The sequence below is a fragment of the Polypterus senegalus genome, chromosome 12 (assembly GCF_016835505.1).
Source record: "Polypterus senegalus isolate Bchr_013 chromosome 12, ASM1683550v1, whole genome shotgun sequence".
Lineage (NCBI taxonomy): Eukaryota > Metazoa > Chordata > Cladistia > Polypteriformes > Polypteridae > Polypterus > Polypterus senegalus.
Genome location: NC_053165.1, coordinates 75491738 through 75519712, shown reverse-complemented (window position 1 = coordinate 75519712; position 27975 = coordinate 75491738). Strand labels below are relative to the sequence as shown.

The following is a 27975-nucleotide window of genomic DNA, read 5'->3' as shown; positions in this document are numbered from 1 at the left end:
CACCTTAATAAATAGACATGTGTCTGTGTATCTGTCTGAATGAAATGTATCTGTTATATGCCATTTGGTGTGAGATTCGTAAATGCTAATGTGTATGATGTACCATCTGTTGGAGTGAAAAATGCAGTGAAATTTATTACTACAGTACATGCATTACAAGATACATTCCAATAGATGGTGCACTGCAAACGTCTTATATAAAAAGGGTGATCAGACCAGGCAGTTCCAAGCAACTATGGGCCAGTAAGCTTAACGTGCATCACAGGTAAAGTAATGGAAAGAATTAAGGATAAAATTGAGCAGCACATGGCAAGAACAGGAGTTTTACTGAACAATCAGCATGGGTTCAAAAGAGGGAGTTCGTTTTACTAACATGCTGGAATTCTATGAGGAAGCAACAAAAGGTTATGATCAGAGTAGAGCTTTTGATATTATTTATCTGGATTTCTGAATGCGTTTGATAAGGTGCCACATGAGAGGTTAAGTTCATAGTGTGGTTTGTAGATGGGTGCAGAACTGGCTCAGATACAGGAAGAAGAGGGTGATGGTGCAAGGAATCTTATCAGAATTGGCCAGTGTTGGGAGTGTTGTCCCTCAGAGGTCAGTGCTGGGGCTGCTTTTATTTTCAATATATACAAATTATTTGGTTAGGAATACAAGTAACAAGCTGTTTAAGTTTACAGGTGATACCAAGCTAGGTGAATTGGCAGATAATAAAGAATCCACTGAATCTTCACAGAAATACTTGGAGAGCACACAGACTTGGGCAGATTTGTGGAAGATGACGTTTAGTGTCAGTACATGTAAAGTATTACATGTAGGAAAATTTGAATGCACAATGGGGTCTGAAAATTGATAGTACACTTTATGAGAAGGAGCTTGGAGTTGTGGTGGACTTGACACTGTCTATTGCTAGACAGTGTTCAGCAGCCATTAAGAAGACTAACTTAATATCAGGATATATAATGCCATAATGTGTAGAGTACAAGTACAAGGAGGTTATGCTCAAGTTTAATAATACACTGGTGAGACCTCATCGGGTATACTATGTGCAGTTTTGGTCTACAGGCTCCAAAAAGGACATAGCTGTGCTAGAAAAATTCCAGAGAAGAGCAACTAGGCTGATTCCAGGGCTATAGGGGATGAATTATGAGGAGCAATTAGACATTTGGGCAGTATACTGTATATTCTTAAGATCACTTGACTCCAGAATACCCAAGGGCTTTAAGAGAACCAGGAGGTGAAACATAGTCATGCACCAGGAATGAATTGAAACCTTAAAGAAAACTTTTTTCATACACAATGCATAATCTCTAACCAGAAATGAAAGTCAAAAAGAAAACCGTAAGACTAAAAAGACAGAAATTCAAAAAGGAAATGAGCACCACATTTCATAGTATTTTTATCCAAATCACAGGGTGTAGAACGAATCCTAGTACTGGATTTACAGGGTTGCACTGATGACTTCCAAAACAATGTTCCATGTCAACTGAGAGTAGCCTGCAGGCAACAGGAATCCTAAAACATAGCTGAATGCAAATGCAAAACAAAATAACACTGCTTCACCATGAATGAATTAATCCTTATATTCTGGAAACATAATAATGCAAGGAAACCAAAAAGAAAAATTCCAAACAGAGATAAAGCAACCCATATTCCCAAGTATATTTGTTCTAAAACGTGTATTTCAAGAAGAAAAAAATTTCAAAGTGAACAAATCATTGCAGCAACCCTAGGCTAAAAAGATTTTATAATCTCTTTCACAGAGAACACATGAGTGGGGAAAAAAAAAACAATCTTTACAATCATTGCAAGGGTGGTCTAGCAGGTAAATTTACTCTGTCATTTGTTGAGGTAGCATTGGAATCTCAGCATACCATCTGATTAATGGTCGATCTCATGAGGCAGTTAGTCAGGTGCTATCTTTACTTTTACAGTGCCCATTTTCTTTCTTGTTTATTAGTTTATTCAGTGTGAAAGGCTGTCAACGTATGCCATGTGTGGATGATGCACCATGACTAACTTCATAATCTGGATGCATTCACAGTGGATACATTTTATTCAAACTCAGTGCTACTGATCACTCAGGGTTTTTCTCTTTAAGTATTTTTGTGTCATATGCTTCCATAAGGACATGCAAAAAGGTGCTATAAGACTTATTGTCACCTATTGGTAACCCAGCCAAGCATTTATTTCCCACTTTCATTGCTCCAGGTATAGACGGTGGCTCTCTCACGCCAAGTTAGGAAATGCATTGACACATGGAGAAACATCACCTGCCATGGCAAGGATGGAACTTTGGTAGAACTAAGGGATCCTTTGTACTTCAGAGCCTCACCTCAGTCAGACTGCTGAGCTCTGCCACAAGGAGCAGGCAGAGAGTCTGAATTTGCATCATCAACAAAGCTCTTGCCACCTTAACGAGGAACGGAAAATACATCGGAGGTGGTTTTATAGTCTGGTGTGGTGTGCAGAGTTGATTCAGCTCAGTGATTCGTTTCCAGCGGCTGCTAACTGGTGGTTTGCTGTCAGTACACAAAAAAAAAAAACCATAAGACAAGGCAAACTCCAAGTGGCAGACAGTAAGAACACTGCAGAAGGCCTGTCCTAATCTAAAAGTGAGCTCTGCTTCTATTATGGCTGATGGGCATAAAGCTGTCGGACAAGGAGCCACATGATCCAAAAAGGTGGAGTAATGTTCTAAGTGGACACCTGAGATACTGCTCTAATTAGATGTTTAATGGATTCAAGGAAGTAGAACCCAAACAGGTCCATCTTTGCTTTGTACATGCTCTGAAAGTCTTACGCTAGATAGCCTTTTTTGAAATTAGAGGAGGTAATCCAATGAAACGGTCAGTCCTTAACAATGCAGTATGGCCTTTCTACTGTCAGAGTGAGAAACAAGTTTGGTAATGTAGAGTAATACTTTATGTATTACTTAGTATTAGGTTAAGCTTATAAGTAACTGTAAATAGAAAGGTCTTGCAATTATGCTAAGAATAAAAGCAATGCAAGCATTACAGTATAACTTTCATCTGTTTGTCCATCTGTAAAGTCAATATGCACTTGTCCTCCAGGCTTAACGAGAGTGTTTACATGCTCTTTAATAACTCTGTTATTCACAGTAACCTGGCTTCTAGAATGCCGTGTAAACCCCTATTTCGTTTAGAGAAACTGAGTTATTTGACTCTGAGAAACAAGGTTAACACAGTAATGTAGATAGATCCACAAGTAACCCAGTTATGCGGCCATATGTAAACCTTTAGGTGGGTTACACTTAAGGATTTTGTAGTCTGTGTATGTCATTGCAGTGTTTGCCTGAGTGCTAGCTTTCAACAGTCACAGGTAGAAGCATCCACAACATCAGTTTCCACAGGCAAATACCTGTGTGATCTCTTAATTCCTTCTCCTGGCTGAAATAATCTGGACTCAATTTCAGAAATTGCTAAATTTATATGCAAGAGCTTTACATGGAGTACTAAGCTCAGCAGCAAAATCATGGGAGCAGTGTTCCAGATAGCAAGTTAAAAATAATGTGCACTCCGTAGTCGAGATGCTTTAAATAATGAATAACATAATGTAATACTTATTAAACTAGGAAGAAATGCTTTATTAATATCCCAGCAGCACTGGGTGCAAGGAAAGAAATCAGCACATCTACTGGTATGCTGGTCCTTTGCAGGGCTCAATCACATAGCCAAGCAGAAAAGAGTGTGCTGCGTGTAATTCGGTAACAAATTTATGAACTAAGTGTCAATTTAGTTTTAATCCAGCTATTTACTATGCATATGTTTAAGTGGTGTTTTCAGGTGATGCAGGTCCATACCATCAGTGGCTCAGGTCTAGCGAGGATGTGAAAAGGAGATGAGTGTAGTTTACTTCACAGCACATCAAGGAGTACACGTATTTAGAAAACAGAAGAAAATCCTCCTGGGTTCCTTGCCTGTAGGCTGCCATGATTCTGACAATGAGGAGGTTTCACTTTTTGCTTTTTAAGCAGTATAATGACCTTGGAGTGTTTTGCCAAAGGAGAACTCCAGAAGTGAACTTACGCCATATAGATGGAGTTTTTTAAGAAATCCGGTTTCTACCTTAACTACATTATTCAGCTTATTCAGGTTCTGTGTGTGGATGTAAACACATTCATTTGTGACACAAGGACAGGAATGTTCTTGCACATCAAATTTCTACATCCTGATTTTGCTTATATTGAAGGTTAACGCCTTGTAATTGTACTTTGGTATTACTTCTTTCTATGACGAAATGCTTTGTACAAATGCTATTAAGGGGACATACATTCACTCTGGTGACTTGTGCTCTCTGTATATATCAATCAATAAATAGATAAATAATCTGATAACTACTGGTCCCCTTGTGATCGCAACCCCAACAGTAATCACAATTAATCAGTGCAACAGATTCCTCTGGAAATGTCCTGCCTTTCATCCTGGTGTGGCTAAGTCCTCGGTTTTGAATACCCAACAACAGTGTCCAGAGACTGCCTAGCATGTGAGAGCCTAGGGCTGTGGACTGTTCAGGTGAAATTGGAGTTTATGTGATTTTCATTTTTTTCTTTATTTTTCTTGCTTTTTATTGCCTTGCTGGTGATGTTGATGGTACTGTTTTCAGTTAGGTTGCCACATATTAATATCATGCTGGCCATGTTATTAAAGACTGGCTGATTGTGCATTAAGAGTGCCTGCTCTTAAACTGATTTCAAATTGCAGTTTACTTGGTCAATCATTGGTCAGTTTCTGTTTGGTTTAAAAGTTGTCTGAATTCAGTGCCTGTTTAAAAAACTATGGTTATGTCCAGTGCTTTTGTGTATTATTGTTATTTACCTGGTATATGTAGCCTTTCTGGTAACAATTACTCTTTTGGATCTCCCTCACATTTAAGACCTGTGATGGTATCTCCTCTTTACTCCCCTTCCCTTTATCCTTTCAAAACTCTTCAAAGCCTTGCAGATGGGCCACGAGGTGTACCTACTGTTTTGCATGAAGGCCGTTTATCTCACTGACAGGCTTGTAGGTGTCTGCCACTACAGCACAGCACCTGTTAGACGGCTAATTCTTTATCATGTATCAACCAAAGCCATAGTTGTGACAGATGACCCCAAGGCTGCCCTTTACAGGATGTATAGTAGTTTGGTGCCCTCAAGATTACAGGAAAGCTGGGAACTGCTTTCCATGAGGCTTAGCAAGGAATTACATTCTCACACTAGGGAGATTTGAAGATCCTACCTCTAGTCACAATTAAGGCACAGCTAGCTGGAAGATGTTGGATCAAAGAAGCCTTATTAATAATTATTGAGTGATGAAGACAAATATAAATGCAAACTGGCACAGGGGACAAAAGAGATCAACTCTTGTGACATGAAACAATCCATCGCCTTAATAATAGTAATTATAATAATTCTTTACAATTATATAGTGCTTTTCTCATTACTCAAAGTGCTTTTCATTGTGAACAGGGAGCCACTTCAACCACCACTAATGTGTAGCATCCACCTGGATGATGCAATGGCAGCCATTTTGAGCCACTACGCTCACCACACATTAGCTGTTAGGTGGCAAGGGGTGAGAGTAAGAGACCCAGTTAGAGACAGGGGATGATTAGGGGGTCATAATTAACGTGGATTAAATGTAGCCTCATCAGGATTTAAGAAGGATGCCCAGGGTCCTTTTATAACAAAAGAGAGTCAAGACCTTGGTTTAATGTCCCATTCAAAGGATGACGCGATTTTTAAGGACCACGTTACCATCACTGCACTGGAACATTGGGATCCACATTGAGACCACAGGGTAAGCACCCCTGCTGGCCTCACCAACACCTCCTCCAGCAGCAACCTAGACAGTCTTGCATTGAAGTGCTGGTCAAGCCTTGAACATGCTTATGTTATCAGTTTGTCCCATATCAGAAATAATCACAAACTAACTGGTGCCCTTTGCAGTTGATTAATATGCCAGCTGTGTAATTCTTAGCCTGGCCTTCACTACTTACTTCAGGTGCTGAGCCATTCTTAAGCTCTCTGATGCCTCATATCTTTGAAACTTTCAACCACTTTGATTCTCTTTTGCTGTAAAAAAACAAGTTTTTCTTTTTATCCTGTGATGCTCATGTCACCTGAGCCTGAAGGAGACGCCATCTTTTCTATGTATATTGACACACTTCTAAAAATCCTCTTTTTTATTTATTTTGGAATCCACTATTTTTTGCTGTATATTAAAAGGGTTACACGAGTTTGCCAGATGCCCCTACTGTGATTGTCCCACCAGTGTACAGTCCTTTATTGCTGAGAACCACCTGGATCTCTCACTTTTTAAGTAACTGATAGACAGCAACGCTCCAAGCTTGTGTGGCCTTTTCCTTTTAAGCAGAGATGCAGGCAGTCCGAAGGTTAGCAGACTTGAAACAGGAGTTATATCAGTCTGAGATGCCTCAGCCCTCACTCCAGCATGTTAAGTAACTCATGTCCAGGTAAGCTGTCGTTCCAAAGCTAGGTCAGCAGTTCTTCCTTCATTACAAATGAAGCTGCTGTCAATAGGATGACCAGTAACTTAATGTGATTGCTTTAGCTTCTGGTACCATGCTTGTTTTGGTCCAGCTCTGAATCCAGTGCTTCAGGGATATGCTTCAGCTCCCAGTGATCCTGAAATTAGACTGGTGAGCAACTGAACAAAATGTAGCATTGAGATCTGGTTGGTGAAATTCAGGAGGCCAGCAGCTGTCAGCAATGCAGCCATCAGAGCAGAGTGAGGCAAGTCTAAAATGAAATGTCCCATTGCCTTATTCTTGCCAAGGAACACAAGCGGCGTTTCCTCTTATTGCTGCTTCATCCCGCACCACCAGCCGAATCTATTTTTAGACATGACCTCACTGTTATTTTATTGAAGAAAAAATAATTACTGCTACCATATAATGATAATTTTATAAAGAGGAATCTCCTAAAGCCAATAAAAACTTTTTCTGTATTTTATTCTTTTTAATGCCAAGAGGATAACGAGTGGCTGGAAATAATGTTATTTAATGTTTTTTCCATATTGAGCTGTTACAGACTTTCAGTGACAGGTTATAAGATAACAGACTGTGTGTCATTGTAGAAGGTATGTTCTAAATCTGGTGTCCCCGAGTGCACTTCTAATATGTGTCACTTTGTGATTGCTTTGGCCCCAAGTAGCAGTTGTGTTTTTTTGCTGCAAATGTGATAGGAGTTTCTTCTAACCTGTTCTGTTCACTGCTGGCAGGCCTGCCTCACTGGTCTAGATGGATGGGCAAGGTTCATTTATTGTCAGGACTTCTGAGCAGGGCACAGTGGTATCAGTGCCCATTGAGCATCATGCAAGGGATACTGAAGTGAAAGCAAAACTCCAGTGTCTCTGCCTAGGAACTGACTCAGGGTGAAGCACCCATTCTTCTAACTTCCCAGAGAAGGCATAGCAGAGACACAAACTCAAGGTCTTTGGTATACAAGCTGGCGACCATGCTGACTGCCAGCTGCTGCTGTGTAGGGGCACTTGGTGTAACAGCTGGCTCGCAGCCTTGTGGCCCCCACCCATCCATTTATAGCTAGAGACGGTAGGTAAGGGTGTGTCTCTGTTGAAATCCAGTGTGTGTGCATGAGTAGGGATTTCTGCAAGATTCAATATTACTACTACTACTACTAATATTTATCAGATTATTTCCTCAAGGTCTATCATTAAAGAGGGACTTTATAAATAACCAATCCAACTTTGATGCATTTCACAAATTGGTTGGTGCAACTGTAAAGAAAGAAGGAAAACAACAATTGTGGTGGCACAGAACTTTCCTCTTTGAAGTCTTGAAAGGTGCAGGAAGCCAATTCACCCCTTGAGAGCAGCAAGTTCAAAGGCCAGGTGTGGACACCGAACAAACATATCTCTCTTTAAATGACATGTAAGGTTAAAAAAACAAACAAAAAACAAAATATTTGACATTTACTATTGTGCATGACTGAATGAAAAGACTGGCAGTGAAGTGGAAAGGAGAGAAGCCATCGAAGGGGAGGTGGCATCTTTGATATTTCACATGCTGTAATTCAGTGCTTTCACAGAAATAAATAAATAAATACTTTTTCAGGCACGTCGCTACTGACAGCACCCTAGCAGCTGTCATCTCACATTTTTCCAATCATGCTTTTTGACAGACTGAATGGATTCAAATGTGTGTGAATAATCTGATAATTAAATACAATGTTGATGATGTTCATGTTCGTTCCTTTCCAGTGCCTCTTAGGCTTCAGGCTTGAGCTACATTCTTTGTGTCTGTCTTGAGGATACACGGGCGTTAGATTTATGCCTTGAGACCAGCCAGATCCTCAGCTCTCTAATCAGTTTTGCTACTGCCCCACAAACACAGGAGAAAACATATAAGAAGCTGATCTTCCCTTCTTCAAAAAAGACACAACATAAACAAATGGCCACTCATACTATAAACAATTTTTTTCCAGTTTCTTCAACTGCCTTAGTTCTGGATCTATGCTAGTTGCACCACTTCCATCCTTTTAGTGTCCTCTTCACATCCATCCCACCTTTTTATACCTTTTGGTCCTCAGGTTCAAATTTCCCTTGGTTTCTTTGCACTCGGGGATTAATAAAGTGTATTGAATCAAAATTTCCTACCTCCTTAACAAAACATCTTGCCAGGTTTGTAGTCTCCTTTACCTCCCTTATTCACCTTATCATTCTTTTCCTGTTCTTTTCTAATTTTTCTTTATAACTCTCCTATATCAGCAATACAGCCCTTCCCACAGTGCGCATAAACTTTTACCAGGAAAAATATACTAGCTTCAATATTGATTTCACCCCTGCAACCTTGGTATTCTCGATGTCATCTGAACACCTCTGATCTCTCCAGTTTCAGAACTCACTAGTATCACTACCTCCTTGCACACCCTCCAACTGCAGGCAGCCACTCACACCTTTCTCCTACCATCTGCAAAGCTCCTCTCTTCCACATCTGTTGCCTTTTCACTTTTAGATTAATTTCATAATTATCCCATTGTCTTCCTTTCTTTGCTATTTGCCACTAATTTAAAATTACAACAAAAGCTTGCACGACAGTCTTTTCGGACGCTATATACATCACTATAACTGGAATATTCCTGGTGAAGACTTACTGTCCTTATGGAGATCATTGATTCTCCGTACATTAGCCATCTGTCGACATCTGACCCGATGGGAGTGTTGGATCAGTACTAAATTTCAGTATCAGTACTAGTGTTCGGACCTCAGCACTGTTGCCATTTTACTCCAGACCCCTAATTGCTCACCTTCCTGATGTGTTGTGCTGCACTATGCACTGCTTCCCTCTTGACACCTGTGAGGTCTCAATAGTGTTTAAGCAATTGTTTGTTTGGGACAGGACTGAGACTAAAGCTGACATTTACTTCTGGTGCAGAAAATTCTAAAATGCTAGTACCGAACTGTTTTTATTTTTTTTTGGTAATTTTCCAGTAGCAGTATGCCATCTAATTGTACCCCACACTAGGTCACACAGTTCCTTATGTCTCAAAATCTACAAATTTGTAATGCAGTTTTCTTCCTGTCACCTGACACTGATTGAGTGTAGAGACAATTTCAACATTTGGCGCTCCACATGAGCATTCTAGGAGAACCTAAGGAAAGGCTCGTAAGTCTATATATAAAGCAGATGAAAAATGTTGTTGAATTAATTTTGTAATCCATGGATTTAAACTAAAAAAAACTTGCCACACACATTTAATAATGTGAATTAAACGGGAGACTGGGACTTACTGTAAGTGCAGCCCTGGTCAGTATGTGGACTCCTCCAGCTCACCTATGGAGGTGCAGTTTTGCTCTTGGAAATAATTCCAAAGTCAAGAAACCTCATGTTCTGAAGAAAGTACCTCCTCCTTCACTAGTTCTACACAGGTTGCTCTACTCAGGATGTTGTCATTGGGAGAGCAGGAGAGGGCAATGGTCATTCGGTAAGCACGCTCCAAACTGAGATGTGTGTGTATATGAACATAGACATTCGTAGCTCACATTCTGCTCCTTCACGCTGAGAAACAGGTGTGACAAGATGCCTGTTTTAAGTGCAGCTCCCACAAGTTGCAGAAAGGAAGAGACTCTCTTGGAGGATGCATAGCAAAGCTGTGTGACTCAGTTAAGTGGAAGGCCTGGACGACTGTTAAAAGCAGCAAGGCTTGTGTTGGTACCTCATAACATGGACGCTTGTCCCGATAAGTGTAGCTGGGAGGCTTGGTTTTCTGTCTATAAATTCCACTATTCTTACATGGTATACTTAAAGTACTGATATGACAAGACGACCCATTTTTCACTCATTAGTTGTCTTGCCAGAAAAGGTGTTTTTCCAGACACAGTGTCATAGAACAAGTCCAAAATCTGCTGCATGTTCCAAATCCCAGAATTACAGGTGACAGCACAATAACCAAAAAAATTAAATGAGGATGGGTACAAAAAAAGACAAGCAATACTTGAACACACAAACAACATTTCATTTGTGAATCTCTGGCCTAACAGGAACATCTTCTATCCGTCTTTAACCCCGTGGTCAGACAAAATGGATGGTATGATTCTTACCTCTCTTTCCTTCAACTTCATGGCGAGCACCAACTGATGTCTGTGGTTGGTCAGGGCCTCTCGATAATTCCCCTTGGAGAAGAATGCCGATCCCAGGTTGCCATGGGCCCGACATTCACCCGTCTGGTCACCTGCAATGATCCCAATAGAATGAGCTGATTGTATCCTCATTGTTCAGCAACAAAAGCTTCTCTATTTAGTGGATAGTGGAGATTAAAGCAGATACACAAACTGCTAAAAATGCCATGGAACAAATCTTATTGGACCGTTGATCTTGCTGCAATGGACCAGCCTCTTTGGAAGTATACATCAATAGGGAGTGAGTCTATTTGTGAGTTGTGCTCCCACCAAGAAACATTTAGTGCTGGCATGAAAACAGCTCTTATAGTCTGCCGACTTAATTACTCAAAATCACTTTGGCTTGCTGTTTAATCGGAGAAGCCTGAAAGCCAGCAAACTCACAAAAAGCTCCACATTACCACCCCCCAATACCACAAGGGAACAAGGCGGCCAGATTCTTTCTGTTAATTGCTTTACCATTTTCCCTAAGTGAATGCAAGGGACTATGAAAGCAAATGATTACGAAGCTGCATCTTGGTGACGTGGGGTAAGTCTTTTGACTGCTGCCATTCCCCCCTGCACTAGGGAGCCATCCTGCTTGGTTCTATAGATAACCGTTTTAACTCAGCTTGTGTCCTGAAGCCAAAACATTTTGTATTTTCAAAGATCTCCTCACAGAAAAGAATGAATACAAATAACTGCTGTCAAAGCCCCAGCTATTACCATGGTGTAGAACCTGATCTGTAAGAGAGGTGACCTAGCATGCAAAGATAGTTGCTCCCATTTGGATCTTTGTTACACTGCATAGGAGATGCAGTGTATTTTATAAATGCCATTTCTTTGTGCTATTGAGTGCCTCAGAAATGCTGTGCTTTATTTTAAGACGAGTGACATTTTAAGCTAGCTTGAAGGATTGTTAGGGTTACCCACTCAATTACAAATACAATATATATATCGTGTCAAAGTATGAGCACTTCACCAGTAATGCTTGATCATGTCAAAAGGCTTGAGTACTATAGACACTAGAACTGTGCAAGTGGCATGTGTTTTTGTAGCTAGTGTCAAGCACAAAATCCTAGTGTGCGACTCCCTATTGTTAGGCTAAACTTTGTAACGGTGAAGAATTTGAATGTAACACTAAGACTAACCCAGTTTCCAATTGCCTTAGAATGAAGGAGAGTCATCTGGAAGGCTGATGAGGGCACTTCTGCCAAAGACTGAAAACACCTCACCTCTTTTACTTCTGCCCTGGTATAAACGCACCCCACCGACATAGTGAGGTCATCATTCACGAGCAGATCTTTATAAGAGGTGTATTTCCAATGAACGCTCCTACTCTACTAGCCTGAAGTGTGTTTCAACGATTGAACATTAAAGGGGGTTAGCCACTGGTACCCAAGTCTTCTTTTGTTTCCCCTGCCGGTTTTACATTAGTTTCAATCTGCCTGCCTTTCATTTCATTGTAGTGCTGTAATGCATTGAAAGAAGATGGTCCATTTAGAACCCTAATCTTCTATTAGCTCAGCTACATAACTGAGGTTTGTGTCCCAGTATTAAGCAAAGAAATATGCTAGTTTGATGCAAAGCATCCTATAATGCACACATCTGTCTGCAGAGAGTGTGTGGGTCAAAGACACTTGAGATGAGTTATTCTGCCAGTAGTGCGCTGTGGTCCATACTCCAGTCATCAGGAATCAAGAATCATTGAATTCAATTTCATCAAAGTAATGACACAAAGTCGATTTCTTAAATAGTGAGAACTTCCCGATATTAGACATGGTGGGGTGAGCAGAAGCTGGGGAGGCCGAGAACAAGGCTATTAAAAATGCTGCAGTTTCTAGTGCCATCTCTAATAGTATTGGGAGAGTTCAATTTCCCCGCCACATTTTATTACTGTACAAAACGGCTGTAGACTGCTGAATCCCTTTATGGAGGGCATTTTGCTACTGTATTTCAGTGGCCTCTGACATATTTGAGGTGCAATCGGCTAGACGCTCTTTCAGAAGTGATGACACACAGCCAGACTGACCACTGGGTCATGAAGGCTCAAAAATGTGCTTGGAATGTAAGAGTAGGCAGAGCCCTTGACTATACCACTCACACTGCAGCCTGAAAGAATTCAGACTACCTACAGGCATGGCATGCTTACCATTGGAAATGTAACTCAGGCATATACCCGCCTAATTCAGTAGCAGTGTCACAATGCTTGTTTTACAAGCAGCGTCGTCTCTTACCTAATGTCTTTGCCACTTCCAAGTCCTGTTGCATATAGCCAGTGCTCTTTTCTGTGTTTCCCAGGGACCAGTAGGCACTGCTGAGGGCTGAAAAAACCGAGCCACGCAACTTGAGACTGCAGGTTCCGATCTTGAGTGCCGCCTCCAGGACGACAACTGAAGCACCATGATGGCTGGCAGTCAGCAGCTCCTGGCCAATCACAGACACCACCACAAAGGGGCTCTTGTCGAGCTTCATCTTCTGAAGCTGCTGATAGGTGGGCTCCAAAGAATCTGAATTGAAGACATGAAAGGAGAAAAATTGTCTACCATTTGGCATAAAGAGGCAGGGGGTTTTGGTAATAGGAGATTTTGGCATGCAGCAAGAGCAAACTGCGACAGACATGTAGAGTACCAGACTTCTAGCAAATACAAACGTATTCCTTGAGCATCTGTGACAACAGAGAGACATGCAGGGAAAACGAGACCCCTTCCATGAGCTTTGTCCCCACAATCAAATGAATATAATTAGGGAGGACATTGTTTTCAATATACAACCAAACACAAAAGCCTAAAACATACATCCAGCATCCATTTATGGATTATATTTAATTGAACAGAGTTTTTATCCAGAGCTAATTAAAATCCCAAGGGCACTGTGTTTTTCACATATTTTGACACTCTGGTCACACATGGAGGCAGAAATTTGATTTTTAATACTAGAATTACCAGACCCTATGAAAAAACTTGTAGATCTGTCCCATCTTAAATCGCTTCTCACCTCTCCATCAACGTCTTTTGTCCTGTAAATGTGTCAATAAGCAGCAAGCAGCCTGCTATCACATCTCCCCACCCCGCACAGTTTTTTTTGGCTCAAGTCTGTTTACCTGTGTGTCAGTTGCTTAGATCTGTATAGAGTGAGAAGTCAAGCAAAATGACACCTTTTATAAATACTATATCGTTATTTGGAACACATGCATTTCATGTGTGTTCTGTGTCTACAATGATCTATGTAAACACATCCTTGAAACAAACGTTTTTCATGTTTTAGTAATAATTAACAAAATGTAGACATGAAGTGAAGTGTGAAGACTGAAGTCCAAATATCAAAGAAACACTTTTACAAAAGGTACAAATATAACAGAACAAGTGCACTTCTATTCAAGAATATAACTGCAGAAAAAGAACTCGTGTTAGGGTGCGACATTGACACACATTTGGTACAACCGCTTCGGTGGCGCAATGGTATCAACTGTTGACTGGTAATCAAAACTTCACGGGTTCGACCCCGGATGAGTACGTTTTGAGAAGTGAGCTGCTCTTATTCTTACTATTTTAGAATAAAAACATACATTTGATTCCAGTCTGTAACAGACGGTGTAAATTTATGAAACTTGTAAAGGTTAGCTTTGTTTTTTTTTTATTCAGTTTTATTCTCTCAGTCGTGTTCACGATACCTCTCATTTGACACGGCTATTTTCACATAGACGTGCTATAACAGAGGTAAACTCAGATCATGATGACAGTTCTACATCGGAGCAAGAATGCACGTTGTACTTTTGCCATCGCTGTATTTTGCATATGTACACGGGAAGCTCTGCACTCTACTTGTGACTCTACTCTACTTGTGACTTTATGATGCAGGAAGTATGTAAATAAATCACATAAATAACATTCGATCTGCCTCTTACATACAAAGTACACCTGGAGCTATAGACTCTTCAGTACGCGAGCGACTCTCCACGCTAGTGTTTAGATCTGGACAGTGCATGGGCCCAAAACATTAACATTTATATGTTACTTACATAAAAGCCAGATTGAATGTTATTTACCTTGAGTTATTTACTTCCTTCCTATGGCATGAAGTCACAAGCAGACTGCAGAGCTTCCTGTGTTTGATCGACACGGGCATGCTCAAAAAATACGTGTAATGCCACGAAAAGTGCCTGCTGACACCTTAGTACGCAAGCAATGGCACAAGAATGCAGTTAAACTTTTTTTTGAGGCACATGTGTTTACGTAGATTGTTGTAGACACGGAACACACATGAAATGCATGTGTTCCAAATAATGATATAGTATTTATAAAAGGTGTCATTTTGCTTGACTTCTTACTCTATACAACTCTAAGCAACTGACACACAAGTAAACAGACTTGAGCTGAGAAAATTGTGCGGGGTGGGGGGATGTGATAGCAGCCTGCTTGCTGTTTGCTGCTTACTGACACATTTACAGGACAAAAGACGCTGACGGAGAGGTGCGAAGCGATTTAAGGTGGGCCGGATCTACAAGTTTTTCGTAGGCTCTGGTAATTCTAGTGTTAAGTCTGTAAATGTCTGATCATATAGTGCCTTTCATAGTTACTTTGTATATACAGTACACTCAATTTCATATTTGTGCATTGTAAATGCTCAGGGCCATACAAGGCAGCCTGTGGTGCTCTGATGGGTGAAGTGAGCTGCCTTGCTTAAAACAGGAAGTTAAACCTGCAAATGTTTTTTTTATATAGTGGCTTTCATACCCCTTGTTGTGCACATTAGGTTCAATTGTTTTCCAATTCATTTTTGTGAGTTATGAGAGGAAAGTTGAGTGGATTGAACTTGCAACATTTTCATTTTTTAAATCAAACCATTTTATAACAAACCCTGTCCTGAGAGGCTTTTCAGCTACACTAAAACTGTTTATATATTTATTAAGTGTAACCAGAGTGGAGGTGAAGGGAATCAATCAGGGGACTACAATTGTCTCAATAGCAGCAGAGGCCACTTTTTAAAGGTGCACTATTCTCCGCATGCTTTGGACTGGAGTGTCTGAACAGAAGATATCAAAGGGGTACTTCAATTAATTTTGTGTTATTAAGATGGTTGCTTTTCTTACAAGAATAAATTAGAATGTGTAAAGACTTTCTTTTCAGTTTTCACATGCTTTGTCCTGTTTTTGTGTCGATACCCAGCGGAGGTCTGAGTGTACCCCATTGGCTTAGCACCATCAGAGCTGTCCTGGCTTGAGGCTGAGGGCTGATTTGCCAGTTCCTACACTCCAGTTAGCTCTCCCAACAGACAACACTGCCTTGGAGCAGTGAGCACATGCATGGACTGTTAGGGCCCATAGGAATATGTGCTCTTACTTCCTGGCTGCCAGTGCATAGCATGGTGGGGTGCAGAGCTGTTCCGCTATGTCCAAGTACAGCCAATGTATGAATCAATTTTATAGACTACTTCTGAGGGTAAAGAACTACTCTGGAGCCCAGGAAAATGCAGACAAAGAAAGATGGGAACTTTGAGCAAAAAAAAAAAACTCTTAAAAACACGACTGACAAAGAGCACAAAGTGGCAGCCAAGTGCTGCATCGGCAGGAGTGTTATCCATATCTTTGTAGGTTCAGTGAGAAGGGCCAAGAGAGGGCTACTAGAGTGAATTAGGGCTACTGTTGATAACATTGAACTGACCTCACTTTTTGCCACTTTTACTGTCTTACACTAACAGGGCCAACACAACACTGGCGGCTCATAGATGTCATCGCCTAGCTTTGGGTAGCCTCTAACTGCTTAATACAAGTGAAGACGGAGCACAAAGAAATGTCTCCGCCTATTAATTAGTCAGCGTCTCTGACCTCGCTTGTCTTTTGGCCTCTAAATAAGTGCTTCATGTTTTCCTGACAAGATGTTTTTGATTTAGTAGCATCTTTCATTAGAAAACTATCTGTATGCCACTGTTCTAAAATGTTTCATTGTCTCAGACTCTCCATGCTGTGGCATTATTGGAAAATCATATTATAGAGCTGAGCAGAGCTGTGTAGAGCAGAGCTCTTATTAAGTGCACACTGATGATACTTATGATAACTGTGACACAAGGCTATTTCTATACATCACTTGAGTTTGCAGGATCATCAGTTAAATAAGCAGTCCATAAACTCTTGTGCCTCTTTAAGATGATTAAGCCGCCTTATGAAAACAAACAATTCTTCTCTTTTCTGAATCCATTTTTTTATAATCTGTTTCATATAAAGACTAGCCTGTTTCATATGATTTTCTTGAAACATTGTGTTAAATCTGTAGTAAACACCCATTCATAAGTATGAAAAATGACATGCATGAACATACATCGACAGGTTCAACGTGAAGGCCAAAAATATATATATATATATATATTTAAATACTGTATATACTCACATATAAGTTGAGTCTTGAAACCCAAAAAATCGATCATAAAATCAGACCCCGACTTATATGCCGTTCAAAAATGCGACACTTTTGTTGTTGTTGTTGTTTTTTTTTTTTTTACACATCTTCTTGCCTCCTTCAATCTAACATCAGTTTCTCAGACGCATCAAACTTTGTTGCAGCAGCACAATTACCAATTTAAAACCTGCTTCATATTTTCTTCTGATTGAACGCTCCATTATAGACAAGGGATGCTCTTACAATAAAGGTGTATGAGGGTGTGAGATAAAAAAAAAAAGCACAAATTAGTGCAAATGTTGCTTCGGAATAGTTTGGGTATTACCGTGTGGTCACGTAGGCACAATAGAGAGAGAGAGAGAGGTTAGGAGCACACGCTAATACAGTGCATTGCCACACCCACATAGAAAAAAAAGGCTGTGTGCTCCGTGGTTACTCTCTCAAGTGGGTGTTGGCATATCATAATATATTTTGTGTGTTCTGGTATGCAGTGTGGTTTAGTGGTTAAGGCTTTGAATTTGAAACCCTGAGACTGTGGCTTCAAAGCCCACTACTGACTCTCTGTGACCATGAGCAAGTCACTTCACTTTCCTGTGCTTCAAGTGGAAAAATGAAAGAAGTAGAACCAATGTTAAGTCAGCCTTGGAAAAAGGCATCAGTTGAATAAGTGAATATATATAACTTTATGGTTGCATGTCAGCCTAGTTCCCCTCAGTAACAACAGTTTACAAATTTAGGCCACACAGCTGAGAGGTACATTTTATTTGTTAAATGGAGTATTGGCTTCAGTGACCACCTAACTCCCACCTTAGATAGTTACTAGAAGGGTTTGGTCATTTTAAATCCACATTTCTTGCTTTCCTCCACACTAATATTCCCTTTGTAGCCAAGGCGTTGCCCAGTAAAGCACCAGGTTTGTGAAGTTATCTGTGCTGCAGACTCCATATTTGACAATGAGCAAGTTCCTTTACTTCAGAATGCTCATACTGTACACATATGGAGTCACTTGTTGAATAGTTCTGATGAAGTGCTTTAGAATAGAATTCACTATGAACGTTGCTACAACATATACATCAAATGGCATTGACTCTGTGTGACCTTAATCAAGCTGCTTCAAATGCATCAAGACTGTGGCTTTATGAATCCAAAAAAGACAAAAGAGAAGGATAAGCAAAGGCGAAAAATTTGAAGAGTTGACTCTGGATTTGATCCGTATGTGTTCACAGGCTTGAATACCTACTTAGCTACAATACTTTCACCACAGCTTCCCATTGCTTCTTGACCTAATTAGTGATTGGTTCATTAGGCTGACCTCTCTTGCTGGCTTGTTATACTATCTAGGCAAGCACCTACACTGTACAGACACACGCACACGCACACGCACACACACACACACATGCTCAATGTACAGGTAAACATGAAGTGGTAGCTGTTAGTAGTAACAGCAGTAAAGCTGATTGAATGATTAGTCAAACCTTGGCCTTGTGCAGGGCTGTGGAAACGGTACTTGGCATTCCTAGCATTAAGTTTGAATCAGGCTTTATATTGTCCAGTTTCAATGACCCATCATAGTAGGATGCATAAAGTGTAACACCAGGTCCAGGTGTAGAAGTAAGCACTGAAAAGCATAAATATGATCAAACCAAATACTGTTTGACGCAGCTGAGTAGAGTCACATTTTGGGTATAGATGGAGTGCCTGACCATAAATATGGACGAATATATTCAAGCAAGATGCACACTTACATTAACAAAGCTGATTAACTGGAAGGGGGACTTGCTAAACTGGAATTGAGTGAGATTTAAATGGAGGACTACCCAAAGAAACCATTGAACGACTCCAAAAAAGGCCATACTGGTTTGGTTCGGTGATTTGGAGGACATGTTACTCCTCCATTGTGCAGAGCTGGACCAGTTCCTGGCTAAGCACTGTTTATGGATCCACCTAATTCCAATTTGGGATGAGTTAGTGAGAACTCTTATCTGGTCATGTGACAGTGAAACTAAGTTATTTGCAAAAGTGAGATTTACGGTCAATATGTTTTGAGGGGGGTGGCTCAGTGGTAGTGCTGCTGCCTTGCAGTAAGAAGACCAGGGTTCGTTTCCTGGATCCTCCCTGTGTGGAGTTTGCTTGTTCTCCTCATGTCTGTGTGGATTTCCTCCCCAAGTCTAAAGAATAAAAGTTAGGTACATCGATGATACTAAATTGGCCTGTGTGTGTGTGTGCGCTCACCCTGCAACGGACTGGCATCCTGTCTAGGGAATTGTTCCTGGACTTATGCTAGCTAGCTGTAATAGGCTCTAGCACCCCCTTGTGACCCTGTTCAGGACTAAACAAGCTCAAATATGACTGATGACTGACAGATGATATGAGGGTACAGCTTTTACTGTGGAGTGGCCAGACTGTAATTGGAGCACATAGCTTATATCATGAATGAGAATGGTGAGTGTGGAAATGCACAAATATTAGTTGTAGGGTTTTGTTTTTTTAAGGGAACAGTATAAACTTTTCTATATGATGAACAGCATAGAGCATTACAGGGCAATTTACAGAACAGATAAGATTTCAGGACAGTATCAAACATGCAAAACACTCTGTACAGTTTATCTATCCATCCATATTTTCTGTGTTCTTTTTGGTCAAATACAGGATGATGTGGAAACACCCAGTCCCAACAACTTAAGGCAGAAGGATGCAGTGCCTTATTCCAAGGACCATTCCGAGTCATCAGACATCCAAATATATACATGCTTGTGATATTGAAGGAACATGGGGTATGTGGAGAAAAGCCATGAACATCTTGTATGCAATTAGACAAGAACTACAGTAGAATTTGAAGCGATGGTGTTATAGCTGTGTGTGTCCCAAATCAAATGCAGCATTCAAACTAAGCCCTCACCTGCACAAAACCTTTTCCTACACTAATGCTGAGGAGCATGAGTTGTTTCTGCTAGTTGCCAATGTTTGTGGCTAAATACTATAAGACAGATAAGCACAGGCTTCTCAATGAACAGGATACAGTTGCTCCATCTTAAAGTTCATATTTTGACCAACATGCCCATCTTAGAGGTTTCTTCAGTGACTAAATGGTATTTGTACATTTTTATGTGCTGATCATTTGGCTCATTTAGTAGGTATGTTTCAATGGGTTTCTTTTTCAGTTTGCATTAGAGATAGGAGGCAAGTTTTAAAATAACAAGGTAATAAAGCAGAGTTGCATTCTTAATAAAATCGTGATGAAGCCTTCCCCAAGTGACATCCGTTTATCTTTCATGCTGTGCATCCATATTATGCATCCATCTTCTGATTGTGACTAATTTACACACAGGGACTCTTTGGGCAGTTTTTCTAAATTAGTCTGCAATTTATTTTTAGATGATTACACATCTAGTGTGCTCTTGTTATCGAAATAAATAAAAAAAAAAATGCAAAAGCCCTTTTAACTGATAGAACTTCCTAACAGCAGAGCTGCTAATTATCATTTGTTAATTCTGTTGGAGGCCTGTTTTCCATTTTTATTTTCTGTTGTGCCTTTTGTCATGTGTCCAGTGTAGAGCTCCTGACAGCAGTCATAATGAAGATATCTGACTGTCTAATCCTTCAGCATCTTAGTTCTGTCACGGATTCTCTCCTTGGCCAGCTACACTTTGCTTGCCGTGTCAACATTTAGCATCACCTTGTGCCAAGATCTTAATGTGAATTTCAGTTATACTAGAGCTTCTCTATGGTAAACTTCTCTGGAAAAACCTATACTATGCCACATGTTTCTTGGATGTGCTTTCCCACAGCAGGAACTTGTTTTAGGAACCAGGGACTTTTTAGAAACTATGGAACTTTTGCAGCATTCCCACCACATCAACTTGGGCCATTCTGGTACTTTTTTATATCCTACTTCAGAATATGTACTTTTCATTCAGCTAAGGATTATTGTGGTTTGGGCTTGGGTGATAAATTGTGTTAATTGGTTGACCACAAGCATCTGCACAATTTTACTAATCTGTTAGAACCATTTAAATTTCTTGCTGCCACTCTCACTCACATCCTGAAATGGGTTGAATATATAACTTATTTTATCAAAAACTGCTCAGGTGTGTATATCTGCTCACAGTCGACATCAAAACTATAAAGCTGTCATTTAAAAGCATCTTCACTTTCTCCATAACAGTCTGGAATGGCAAGGCATCTGCAACTGCAATGAGTAATTCAGATAGCAGTCAGGATTACAGGTCAGAAACTGGACTCTATTGAGGGCTTGTAGACATCATAGATCAGGAAACATGGCAGAAATATAATCAAAGACTGCAAACACTCAGGCATACATCTCATTTAGGCAGTTAAAAGCAAAAGAAAAGTTACTGGTCACTAACAGCAACTACTACTAGACATAAAGATGGTGTCTGATTCAACCTTGTCTTCTTCTGAACTCCAGATGTCTCAATCCAACCCAAATTATTTTTGGCATATAAAGACTTGACATATTACTGGATGTAAGTGCAACTCCACATTGTAAAACTCTTTTGTTTTTGTGCCATTGATGATTATTCACTATTACTATATATGATGTTGTCATGTATTGTATATTCTACTGTTTGTTGTATTTACTTTATGTATGTTGATGTAACAGCAAAAGAAACTTAAAACAACTACATTACCTGGTAATAAAGTTAAAATTTAGTTAGACTTGGGCCAGAATTATCTTAAAAATGGACATGTCCTTCCTCTGCAATGATAAGTGATGAATAACATACATTGTAGAGGAAAGAGCCATGTGTGAGAAGAGCTGCCGTGTTAGTGGTGATGGCCAGCTGTACTCATCCGCAAGGTCCTGCAGGCTCAGGATTTTGTTTTAATTCTCATGCTTTGTAAGTTCTTTGGGGAGCCATAACTATGGCCCAATCTAAAAAGTGTGGTGTAAGTGGACCTGAGTTGTGTGCTGATAGATTTAATTTCAGTTAAATTGTTTCGGGAGTGATCTCTGTGAATAAATAATGGGCAGCTTTTTACTTTATCTTGTCTACAGTTACATGTATTTCACTGCCTTATTTATAACTTAACTTTGTTTATTTTAAAATGTTGATGTATTGTACTTTTACTTTTTTTTTTTACTGTCAGTGCTGATATACACTGTGTGTTTGCCCTGCAATGGACTCTGATACCCTGTCTAGGGGTCGTTCCTGCTTTATATCTTTTGCTTGTTCCAACCCCCCTTTGAATTAAGTAGGCTTAGAAAATGGTTTGGTAGTGAAAAAAATCATTCTCATTTAAAAATAAATGACAATACACTTGCTATTTACCATAGGTCCTGGAATATAAGCCGAGAATTTTGTCCTAGAGTTTTGGCTTGGAGTTTGGGGGTCGGTTTACACAATGAGTATCGTTTCAGATTCAAGATTTCCAGCGCAATGCTGGATTTGCCGATGAATACGAAAGTAAATAATGACGAAACCACAGAGCCATCTTTCAGATGAAGAAGTAACTTTGCATGCCGGTACTTTAAATTAAATAAAGAATTTATTCACAAAAGTGTTTTAGTTGTTGATTTTATTAATAAAATTTATAATAAATTATCGGGAAGTTTAAAATAAAAATTTTTGTTTTGATTTGCGACCAACATCTTGCGTTACGACCTGAATGCGGTCATATGTATCCGCTTGCGCGATTGTAAACAAACAACCGAGAGCGTTAGTAGCGTCAGTTGGAGCCCAGATGCATGTGTTTGTGAATGTAATTTCGGTCATTGCAGTGATTTACCTATATGTATAATTCACTAAGACCATGCAAGCAAGACACACGATTGCTAAGGAAGGAAGAGAAGGTAAAGAAAGCGATCACAATTGAAACGAAGATGGAAATATGAGAGTGGTGTTCGTGTGACCGATCTCGCTAATATGTACAGCATGTCGAAATCCACCATCTCGACAATTTTACAAAGAAAAGATTTGCATAAGGAGGCTCCTTCTAAACAATAACCACCTTCCATTTCATTCTCCTCCTCTTCCCTTCCTGCAGCCCAAAGATGTCAAATTAAATGGTGAATACGGTATGAAATTGTTGTTTCTAGAATAGAATGCCTTTTATTGTCACTATACACATCTACAATGAGATTAAAAGCAGCTCCTTCAGTGCAGAAAAAAAGTTCTGTATAGGGCTTGTATGGTTGTTTTTTAGCCTTAGCATAACGCCGGATCTGCGGCCCCGCTTCTGCTTTCTTTCCCTCCTCCATCTGCGTCGTCTCCTAGACCCGACAACAATCCACAGAGAGCCCGCTGGTCTCGCTATGTTGTCTGGGATGTAGTGCGTGTGATGAAGAACACTGGAAACAGATGTCTGGCTCTGGACACCGATGTCTATAAGGTTCTGAAGGGTATAGCGGATGTTCGCCGAATCGATCGTGCACAAACAAGGAAAAAAAAAAAGTGCACTGAAAAGGAGAGCCCTGAGCCGCTGCGACCATGCGCCCTGCCATGCTCCTAGCTTAATCTAGCCTACTTCTGGTAGGCTAGGCACTTTTTATAACTTTTTGGTTAGTACATTAGAAAAATTATTGGTGTTTTGGTAAATTATGCACATTATACAACCCTTTTTTTATTGTGAAATGGTTAAGTAAGTGTTGCATTGGGAGGTTCGGAACGCATTATGGGTTAGCCTTCGTGACCGAATTAAGTTCGTAAGTCAAGGGTCCACTATATTGTGTATTTAAGTTAGTCAAATTTATAACGAGTCTCCGAAATCCACCCGATGTACGTATTTATGTATATAGTTTCAACACAAAGGTTTCATTTTACCAAACTTCTCTGCAATCACTTCCTGGTTTCCATCAAAAATGCCGGCAGTCTCAAATTCCCGCCGATAAACATGATAAATATACCTGAAGAGACACTTTTAAGGAAATTTTTTAAATTTTGCTTGGAGAAGGCTTAAATACCGGTCATCGGCAAATACATGTAATTTAGTAGGTAGAGAAGGGGGTCGGCTTATATTCCGGGATCTACGGTATTCTTTTTTTATCAGGAAAAATAAGCAAATGCCATGCAGTACAACTTGTAGTACATTTCACAGGGTTTGATGTCCATCCTTTTTCTTAAAAATTTGTGTTGTAAAGGGGAAATGAGGAGAGATGAAAGTAAAAATAGTGGCAGTGGTTAGATGCAGGACTCAAATGGCCATCGGATTTGACAGTGCTCCAATACGGCATAAACTGTACATATAGCTTACTATACGCTATTTGTGATGACCCTTCAACTTTAACATTTCCTGTGAGTGATGCCAGGACAATAATGGGGTGGAACTGGTAATAACTTAATAGCACTTGAAACCAATGGGTGTTCCTTCTAGTACATAAGTCAGTGAGACCTCCTAGCTTAGATGGCCTACATATGGTTAACTGGGATTCATGACTACATAGACACTTGTGGATGCCAAAGGGGAACTCAGTGCAGTTCAAGACAGCTTAGGGGAAGATAAGAAGCAGTGTGTGTCTGTGTGTAGATGGTCCAGTCACACTATAATGCAGTCACGGACCCTACTATGTTAAATAGGCCAGGAGTGACTTGAGGCTTTTTTATACTGTTAGCATTGTGTGTTTTGTTACACTTTTGTATATTACCTCCCTTTCCATATTTATTTTTATTAATAAGTTACTCTTTTTTCATTTTACCAGTTCAGCACAATATTAAAAGGCCAGTATTATTGTAATGAATCAACACACAAAATAGAATCATGGTGTGAGGACTTGAAAAAACACCAATAAACAGTCCAGGGCCCCTCCCTAGCTTGCCCAAAAAAGGCATCAGTGAAGGCTCCACAGGCAGGCTTCAGGCTTGTCCAGACCCCAAAAATGGAGATAAAGCCTTTAAAGTTCAAAAAGCTTGAAATGTCCCAACGCATATCAAAGTGCCACTCAAAGGAAAGAACAGCTGTAAAAAACCTTTGGCTTGAGAATCACAAAGAATCTTTATAAAATAAGAACAAATGACAAAATAAGACAAAGAATTTAACTAAAAGGCAATAGAAGGTGCACAAGACCAAAGCTAAAATCCAAGAACAAAAGCAGTAATTCAAGAAGCCAGAAAATTAATGTTCTCAAGAAACAAAGCACACTCCACTCATCAGTGAACCACTGAGGGACCTTCTCTCTGCTTCAGAATATAAAGAATGGGATGGTCCTTCAGATATGACATTGGGGTGGCCCTGCCTCTTGGGGTTCTACCTAAAAAACCCAAGGAGGACAAGAGAACAGAGCACAATACATAAAAAATAATACAGAACCATAGTAACAAAAAAAATATGTAATTACAATAAGCATGAAAAAAAAGAAATGTAAGAGCAGCAAAGAAGGCACAAAAGAAGAGAATACATTTAAGCCGTGGAACAAACTCAGGCTTGTAACATAAGTATTGGTAAATGTTGCCAGGCAATTCAAAATGAGTTGGTCAGGCTGAACACCAGTTAGACAACACAGGAGAAAAGTACAAAACCAGAGGAGATGAGAAACAACAAAAGCTCAAAAAATAAAGCAGAGTCTCCTCAGAAGAGTACCTGCTAATTCTAAGCATCTCCATAAATACTGAAAGGATCCGAGATCTAAACAATCACATGATGAGGGCCCCATAGAAACAGCAGATATCTTACAAGGTTGTAGTGAGGTATTTAACCCCTACTTTGGTTCCATTTCCCAATGACAGATTTCCTAGTAAATGATGGTGCTTAATTGATCTGGGGGTGTGTGTGTAAGTAAGTGTGCCGTACCATAGACTGATATCCCTTTCAGGGCTATTTGTAGCGCTGTAGCTACTGCTGATTTTGACCCTGTAATGGAAAACAGTTTTTAAAATGACTAGATGGAACACCACCTATGACCAACTATAACTATTGACATGGCAGTGGACATGATCCTTGAGGTCTTTTTTTATTCGGCATTGCTCAAGGGCAGTTGCGTACTAACGGGTGGGTGCTAATTAGTCATTATTAGGCAGTGCAGAATCAACCACTTGAGCGTGGGCGGCTAGTTGTGTTTGTCAAAATTCATGTCTTGACGCTGTATGAAGAATTAGGAACCACCGTAAAGCACTTGACTCAAAAGCTATAATGGTATTTTTCATTACTTGCTCTCTGTTACACAGCAATACTAATTAATTTGTTTAAAGTTGGTTGCTTTAATATCAGGAAAAGTAAAATGAATGTCACACATTCATGTTTGGAAAACATTTGATGGAAGGTTAAGGTCATTTTGGAGGTGTCTAAAGGCCTACTTATTTTCTCCCCAATTTCATATGTACCTAAAAACAGGCACCTACCTCGCAGAGGGGATTTCATGGCAGCCTCCACCATGCCAACCAACAGCTGTAGACTCTTGGGGTCCTGTGCCAAGCCAGAAGCAAATGCTGCCAGTGCGTCTGCATGGCGTCCGAGGTACTGGAGAGCAACACCCTGTCGGAAGTATGCCTAGAAAAAGAAGGAAAACATGTGGTCAGACCAATCTCAGTAGGCAACAAGCAGACTATGAAGCAGCAAGACAAAGGATTGAGATCAGATGTGTACTAGAACCAGTGAGACTTGAGCCTGTTCCCTTTTAGTGGCCCTCTCACCACAGAATAAGCTAACAAACATTTTGAGCTAGAACCCGGGACCAGTGTTGTTCTGTTTTTGAAGAGTGCATTTTACATAAACTCAGAAAGATGGGTGACCAGCACATGTTAACAGTATGTCAAGCTCCGAAGCTTTGATGAATAGGTGGGAAGTGCAACTGACAATCGGAGAGAAAGAAATCCTTGGAGAGAAAGCAGCTTGCCAAATTGACTGCCTGGCATTGTCCAAGAACTGAGGAGAATCGCTGTTTAGACATAGAGAAGCTGAGTTTCCCTGCATGGCCCATAGCAATCACTGCCTTTCATGTTGCTTTTAGCAACCCTGGTGTGCAGACATACATACTGAATTCCATCAATCCATCTTTCTGTCAGCTGCCACATAAGCTCCATCTATCAGCTGAAAAAGCTCCTAGCACTCATAGCACTTTTGCCCAGTTCATCACTGGCTCTCTCCTAATCTCGATTAACTTAACTGCTGTGTGCCATGGCTGGTAGGTTTTCTGGGCGAGTTCTCCATTGCACTGCCTGCATTGAGTTAGGGTGAGGCGTAATATCAGTGCAGCCCATCCATGGTTTCTACTTTTAGGATGTAGTCTTGGACATTACAACTCCCGTGATGAATTCCCTCGTCTGTAGATTAAATGGCTGACAATGTGAAAGCCCTTCTTAGTCAGAGGGAAGGAAACCTGGTCAAATACAGATAACTTCACACACTACTCTCATCAGTTTAAACATTCTTGTAATTTCTGCAGATGACCCTAATGAAATAGATGTGGTTTTCTTTACAGTTTGCTCTAAATACATGTCACTATACTGACATTTATTTCCCAACACCCATCTTGTCACTTATTGAAAAGAATAAGAAGCCTAGCTCTAAAGTGTCCTGAACACGTTGACGTGCTCCTCAGCACTCTGCCTCAGCCAAGGAAGGTACAATTATTTAGATTTTTTTTCTGATGCTTGAGCTGTTGTGTATTTGTTTCTTAATGCTGCTGAAATACTTGCAACCAAAGAGCACTCTCCGTCCCCTGCAGCCCACATCTCCACACATACATTAACAAACAAGGCACCATTTTAATATATTTTTAATATATGGATCACAGGTAGAATTTTATAAGAACAAATTAATTCAAATTATGGTTAGCCAGCCCCTACTACTCAGCATGTACCAGCAGTGGGGTCTGGCCAGCAATAAAATGAGAAATGCAGCCCTTGAGAAATTTATCCTTAACAGAATTTATTTTTTTTTATTTTTATTTATTTATTGTTGCTGTGCACCTTTAAGAGATCTCTGGGTGCATAGATGAGGCATCTTGCAGTAGGCTGGGCTCTGATGTGCAATTTCAACAG

At 40.1% G+C, this 27975-nt stretch overlaps 1 protein-coding gene across 4 annotated transcripts in view; it reads right to left on the bottom strand.

Annotated features, from left to right (window-relative positions):
* The window catches only part of ttc28 (tetratricopeptide repeat domain 28), a 473813-nt gene that overhangs the window by 145863 nt on the left and 299975 nt on the right, over positions 1 to 27975 (bottom strand). For all 4 annotated transcript variants that reach the window (XM_039772324.1, XM_039772327.1, XM_039772326.1 and 1 more), the window contains 3 exons: positions 26335 to 26482; positions 12881 to 13153; positions 10587 to 10717 (listed from right to left, as the gene is read on the bottom strand). In XM_039772324.1, the coding sequence (XP_039628258.1) occupies positions 10587 to 10717; positions 12881 to 13153; positions 26335 to 26482 (552 nt within the window). The remainder of the gene's footprint in view (positions 1 to 10586; positions 10718 to 12880; positions 13154 to 26334; positions 26483 to 27975) is intronic.